This window comes from Harpia harpyja, chromosome 19 (genome assembly GCF_026419915.1).
Source record: "Harpia harpyja isolate bHarHar1 chromosome 19, bHarHar1 primary haplotype, whole genome shotgun sequence".
NCBI lineage: Eukaryota > Metazoa > Chordata > Aves > Accipitriformes > Accipitridae > Harpia > Harpia harpyja.
Genome location: NC_068958.1, coordinates 24,236,366 through 24,243,175, shown reverse-complemented (window position 1 = coordinate 24,243,175; position 6,810 = coordinate 24,236,366). Strand labels below are relative to the sequence as shown.

The 6,810-nt window shown below is 46.0% G+C and overlaps 1 protein-coding gene across 1 annotated transcript; it reads left to right on the top strand.

The window, feature by feature from the left end:
* The first annotated feature begins 1,143 nt into the window (after window positions 1-1,143).
* SIKE1 (suppressor of IKBKE 1) lies at window positions 1,144-6,445 on the top strand. Its single transcript, XM_052815497.1, is given in 5 exon segments — window positions 1,144-1,522; window positions 1,524-1,659; window positions 2,207-2,349; window positions 4,499-4,612; window positions 5,008-6,445. Coding segments are annotated over 5 exon segments (693 nt in total). The 5' UTR covers window positions 1,144-1,312; the 3' UTR covers window positions 5,098-6,445.
* Window positions 6,446-6,810: the final 365 nt, after the last annotated feature.

The following is a 6,810-nucleotide window of genomic DNA, read 5'->3' as shown; positions in this document are numbered from 1 at the left end:
GCATTACTATAAAGCAGCATTACATTTCCCAAATTTGCAAAATGTATCTCATACTTTACTCACTAATCTGATTCTGATGAAATACTCCAAATGCAGCTGCTTACTCTGTTCTCTTCTGGAGTGTATGAATGTTTTGAAATTGTTGCTTATATAGAATTATCTTATGCAGCACTTCTGCACTAGGCTTGATTATCTCTGGGATCATGAAGAAACTTTTATCTGATAAAGCATCCCAGATTTTTCCTGTGTCTGTCTGAATGGGGATTTAAACTTGAAAGATGACCCAAGTCAAAGGGAGTCCCGTTAAAACATTATTGTTGAAAACATTATTAATAAAGTTGGTAATAGTAAATAAAAAAGCTTTGTGGCATGAAGTTAAGCAAAGCATCAAGGACATCACAGATCACTAACAGTAGCTTTAGTTAGCAAATAAATATCAAAGCAGCAAGTCAGCATTACAAAGCTTGTTATTTTAACTTGAGTAGAGGATGTTTACTGTTGAAGGGGACAAACAAGAATATTAGATAAGATGACAGCTCAACAGATCTCAGCCCAGAATTTATCGCACGCTGTTTAAGGGAGTATTTGAAATGATAACCAGAAGCCCCTCGGGTCAAGGATCTATGCCCTTCTGCAAACAGACTGCGCCGCACAGAGCAGCGTTCGTTTGAACCGGAGGCTTTCCACCTGGGCTTCCCCCGAGAGAGCCCCGTCACGGAGCACGAACCTTTGTGCGTGTACGAGTTCTGGCTCAGAGAGAACGCGCAGCGCCAGGCTGCCGCCAGTGACTGCACGCTCAAGGGCCGAGGACGTCAACCTGATGCGGACTAACGCTGTTTCCCGGGAGGGGAGGGGATGGTCTCCCCTCCCCGCAAAGCCACCCAACGCCACAAAAAAGCACGAGGGCTCCCAGTGCTCCCCTGGACACGGCGCGATTAGCCAGGGCCCTGCCGGCTCCGGGAAGCGGCGGGCCGCCTGCCCCGCCCCGCCGGGCCGCTCGCCCCGCCCCGCCCCTCCCGCTGGCGGCGGGGCCGGGGTGGTGCTGGCGCCCGCGCTCCGCCAGGCGGCCCCTCGGCCGCCGGCTCGCGCCTGCGCACGTGTGGCGCGAGGGCCGCGGCCGGAAGCGGCGGGGGGCGTGCGTAAGCGCGCGCGAGCGCGCGGCGTCCCCGGCCCGCGGGCTTGCGTCTGCCCGCGCCCGGCGGCGGCGAAGGCGGCGGCGAGGGGCGGGCGCCGCCGGTGCGGAGCTGTGCGGCCGGGCATGGGGCCTCCGCCGCCGCGGAGGTGAGGAGCGCTGCTCGCCTCGGCGCCCGCCATGACCTGCACCATCGAGAAGATCCTGACGGACGCGAAGACGCTGCTGGAGCGGCTGAAGGAGCACGACACCGCCGCCGAGTCGCTTATCGACCAGTCCGCCGTCCTACACCAGCGCGTGGCCGCCATGAGAGAGGCGGGCGCGGCGTGGGCCGAGAAGGTGAGGGCGAGCGCTGGGCGGGCGGGCGAGCGGCGGGCGGGCGGGCGGCGGGGCGGCCGGACCGACAGCCGTATCTCAGCAGGGCCAGGGCGCCGCGGCGGAGCGGGCCGACCCGTCCCGGCTGCGGCCGCACGTGCTCCTGTCCCAGGAGAACACGCAGATCCGCGACCTGCAGCAGGAGAACAGGGGTGAGCCTGCCCGCCGCGGCGGCCGAGCTGGGGGGGCGGGCGGCGTGCCGGCGGGACCTCGGGGCGCTGCTGGGGCGGGGGGGTGGGGGAGCCGAAGGGGGTGTTGGCGGAGGGTGTTGGGAGGCCCCGGGGCCGTGCTGGGCGGTGCACTGGGGGAAATCGAGGGGGGGGGGGGGAGGAAGGGATTGGGGGGGGGTGTGCAGAGGGGCCCCCGGGGGGGCGTGCTGGGGGAGGCTGCGCGCTTCGTGGCGGGAGGGGGCGGGGGGGGGTGCGAGCTGGGGAACGCATCTGTTTTGCTTCTGTCAGAGTCGCAGGGTGCCTCGGTGTGGAAGCGGCTGCTGGCGTCGGGATGGCTTCTGTGCTAGCCGAGGGGTCCGGACAGCCAGCCGCCCCGGGCCGTAGTCCCAGGGCTGTGCTGTCAAAGGGAGTGAGTGGTGGGGTAGCACGAATGAAGCAAGCAGCTGGTACCGAGTACCTCTGGGCACCTGCTGTCATTGCCGTGAAAAATTGCATGTAGTTTGTGGCAATGATGTACTGTATTTTGCAGAGCTATGGATCTCACTGGAGGAGCACCAAGACGCATTAGAGCTTATCATGAGCAAATACAGAAAGCAGATGTTACAGCTTTTGCAAGGGAGAAAAGGCGAAGATGCTGAACCAGTGTTGAAAGTTCATCAGGCTAATTCTTTGGTAAGGTGGGATGGAGACAGAAGGGGGGCTTAAGACCCCTGTTCCCTGTCTCTCGCTTGCTTTCATACAACCTTTGTTTCCATTCATGGAACGTCTCTGCTCCAAAATACATTTTCTGAAGCTCTTGTCTCTCTCTGCTGGTATTTTTTTTCTCTATTCCTTTTACAGCGCACAGGTTGTAACAGTTATCACAGAGGATGCTGAAAAGCATAACCCTTTGACAGCCCAGGTGAAGGCTTGTTCTTTATGCACTAGGTGGTGAATTCCCTGGGTTAAGCTTAATGCACATGGTTCTCTACAGTAAAGTCAAAGACATCAGAGTTGTTACTGTTCCTGTTCAGTAATTGTAACAAAGGGAGAAGAACCTCCTAAATCTCTGTGAGCTGCAGTATGCTTAATTCTTAAGAAATCATCACTCCCAGATGTTTTTAAATCCAGATACTCTGTGCAGTGGCCTAAAAGGGTCCCTTTGTCCGTGTTTGTTGCAGTGACTTTGGAACTCTAAGGTGTGGCTACTGATAACTGCCGCCTGTTTTACGTTTAGGTGTCTAATAACAATATAATAATAACAACATTAAATGTCTATTTAAGTCTTATGAATTAAGTTAGGCTTTTGTTAAGATGCATTTTTATGTGATTAGAGAACAGCAAGCTGGTTCAACCTAATGACATCTCCTGTCTTGTGGTTTTTTAATTGGAATTGGAGCCAGCCTAATTCTTTGCACATGTATCTTTGCGCTGATATGTGGCAACTCATTAGTCCTCTGTTTTGTGTTGCTTCAGTTCTCTGAAGTTAGGTAGTGTAGCAATGTCTTGCTTCCAGTGCTTGCTTAGGTACATTAATCGCTCTGTTTATCAAGACTTGACGTTTGAACAAAACTTCTAATATTTTCCTCTGGCACTGCTTTTGCTCCATTTTAATGGCATGGAAATGCAGAGCTGAAAAGGCTCTGGAGAAACCTTTGATGGAATGTACCTAGACTATCTCAATATCTAGGCAAAATCTTCTGTACTTCAGATTAAGTCCATGAGTTTTTTCTCCTACCCACCACTTGGAGAACAGTAACGGCCTTTTAATATCTTTTAAAGAGCTATATTCTTATTATAACCATCTTTCTGTTTAGAAAAAAAAATCATTCTTTCTTCTCAGATTAAGTCTTTCTTGTTCTTCCCGCTCTCTCCTAGATGCTCTAATTTGTTTACATATTTTCTAAATAATGGAATTCAAAACTGAATTCCCTGCTCTGGTGATACATTTATCTTCCAGAGGCAGTGGAATACCTACTGACACTTAGAGAAAAGAAACTTCACCCTATAACATTATCTCATATTCACCAAAGTGCTTTGTGATAACCTCATATTTTTATGTTATGTTAAAATGCTTCAAAAGCTTCCAAATTCTTATCTTGCTACTTGTTGCCAATTACTGACATTTTTGTGTTTGCACATTTGAGTTGCTCTCTGAATACTGTATTTTGAAATAGAATGCTCTTCAAACAGGAGTTGTTGCTACATTACATGTTGGAATTTTTCAGTGTTCATTCTATGTGCATTTCTGAGCTTCAACAAAATGCATCTTCCACCAGAGGATTAGAGCTGTATCTAGACAGATTCTGTAAAAACTGCCTCAGGAGGCTCTGGTCTTAACTTATTTTAGTTTTCCTTGCTTGGCTTCCTTTGGAGATGAGGCTCTTTACTTCACACTGTTAATTAGTCTTGAAACCTCATTTGCTTTTGTATTTGGCATTCTTAGCAATTCAGAGTCAGGCTTTCCTAACGAAGCAATATAAAATTTGCTGCATACTACTCATATTCACATGAACCTGAGTCTGTTGCCTCAGTCCTTGTCACACTTGAAATTACTTCCGTTTTAGTAAGTAAGTAAGGGTACCTTACCTTGCTGACTGATGTTATTCTATTCACTGTTTTCATTGATGACTCCTGATAATGGACGATAAGGTACGTGTTTTCATCTTTAAATATTATACAAGTTAGAGAGGATTGCAAGCGCTTGGGAGGAAAGGATTAAAATTCAAAACAGGGAAATAATCCAAAATCAAGAAAATGAAAGTAATTTTTTTAGAAGAGAGAAATCATTACTGCTGCTTTTGCCTGAACATATTGAATATATCATTTTTATGTCTTTCAGGAAATTGAAAGTCAAATAGACAGAATATGTGAGATGGGAGAGGTGATGAGAAAAGCTATGCAAGTCGATGATGATCAGTTCTTTAAAGTTCAGGAGAAACTAGCTCAGTTGGAGGTAAGAACAGATACGATTGCTAAGGTTAGATCAAGCTTTGGGTGTCTCTAGACTTACTTTGGACTTTCTATGTTTGTGTCCAGGATTTATAACAGTCAAAAATTTGGGGGTGGGCTCAGGAAATGCAGAACATGATCTGTTTTATTTTCAGGTTCTTGATGTTTGTATTACATATATGAAGCCAGAAGCAAAAGATAAGCTTTAAATGATGTGGTTCTCCTCTTACTAGCACTGTATTAACGCTTATGTTACAAAACCAGTGTTTTATTTAGCTGTGAAGGAGCAGGGCTATTTAAAGATTATGGTCCTTTAATTGTGAATTATCTCATTTCTATTATAGTCCTTTAATTGTGAATTAGCTCATTTCTGTTTCAGCAAAAATATTGATTTTGCAGCTTGAAAACAAAGAGCTGCGTGAACTATTGTCAATCAGCAAAGAATCTTTTGAGGTGGGGAGAGAAGATCTGCCTGACTGTGAAGCTTAGGTCACAAAATAACCGTATCTCCAAATCTTGACTTCAGAGACTATTATGAAACTACCCTACAAGGACGGGTTTTGATCTGTTCTTTCAGGTGTTTCCTTGTATGTTCATCTTTCAAAATGCGTGGGCTGTTTTCTCTGCATTTTTCTGAAATTACATACTGTTGATGGCAAAGGCTTGCATCACTGCTCCGTCTTGGTAATTGCAGCATACAGATGCTTAACAATGAAGTATTTGATGTGTACTCCCTTGTGATAGTTTATTTTTTCTCCCGTTTGTTATTTTTTATGAGCTTTAGTTAATACTTCCAGCTGTGCAGATGGCACTTAAATCCACCTTGTCAATAGCTAGAGAACATAGTACAGGTTGTGATTATTTTATTTGATAGGAGGAGTAAGAGGTTATTCAAAAACTACATTGTAAATGGTAGGTAACACATTTTGCTCTGCCTGCACAAAGCAGGCAGGCAGGCAGAGCTTTTGTTTTGCTTTGAAGAGCTAACACTCAGTATTGGGCTGGGTTAACATTGTTACTTGGACAACTGCTTAGAAGCAGATCAAGAGAACAGCATATAGCCAGTAGAGCACTTGAAGTAGTAACTCATACAAGGAGCACACCTTACCTTGATTTAGGGGTGAAAATTGGAATAGATGACCCTTTCTGACACCTGTGTGTTTTTGAAGGATGTTGCGTATCCAACTAGTTTCTTTTCTTACGGGTAGACCTGTTCTGGCTTTACCAAAGCTCCAAGGTATGTGGACACTGGCTAGCTCTGATCTAAAGGCAATGCACTCAAACCCTGCACAGGACACAGTGCTTTCAGATCAAAGCTCTTTGGCCTCCCACCACTTTGGACTTCAGGAAGAGTGAGCTGAGGTCTGCCTCAAAACTAAACCAAAACCAACCATGTAGACAGGTTTTTAATGTTACATCACAGGTAAGTCTAGTAACAGATGTTACGTAGTTACTGCAGCACCCTATATGGAGTGAAATTACAAGTTGCAGCGTTGTAGGAATTTATCAATATTGCAATATTTTTATTCATGTTTTTATATAAAGATTTCTTTCTTACCTGTGATCAAGGAATAATCCTCCAAGAACAGTAAACATCTCATTTCCAATATTAGTTTAAATTTTTATGCCGCTTTTTCCTAAGTGAGAATTTTGATAGATGCAGAAAGTGATTTACGTTCCTGTGCTTATTAAGAGACATTTTCTTGGAACCATTTGGAATATTCAGCAAGATTGTTTGGTAGATATAAGGGATTTCTGTACAGGAGTATTCTTGTATACAATCCTTTTCTATGAGAAGCCGTTTAAGAGGGAATAAAAAAAACCCAGTGGGGCAATATTTTCTCAGGTGTATTCTGTTTTGTGGATCCTGGGGATAATTCCGTCTGTTCTGCACATCCCCAAGCCTCTTGCACTCCCTCCCATTTTTGCCTTGCCTGAATGAAATAATACTACAGTGACCAAAAATGTTGCATTTTATCTCTTTTAAATTAACATCATCTGCAATGCCTGTGACGACATGTTTTTACCTTCGTTATCCTAGTGCAGGTTAACATTCCTCTAATTGGCTAGCTGCTGTGCAGCCTGAAAAAATGGGCACTAAATAGCGGTTGCTTCGACTGACGAGTTTATTATTAATTAGCAGTGGGCTGTAATTAGCAGGGAAGGCTGATGTATGTTCCCTTTGCTGCTGTCCTGTTCTGG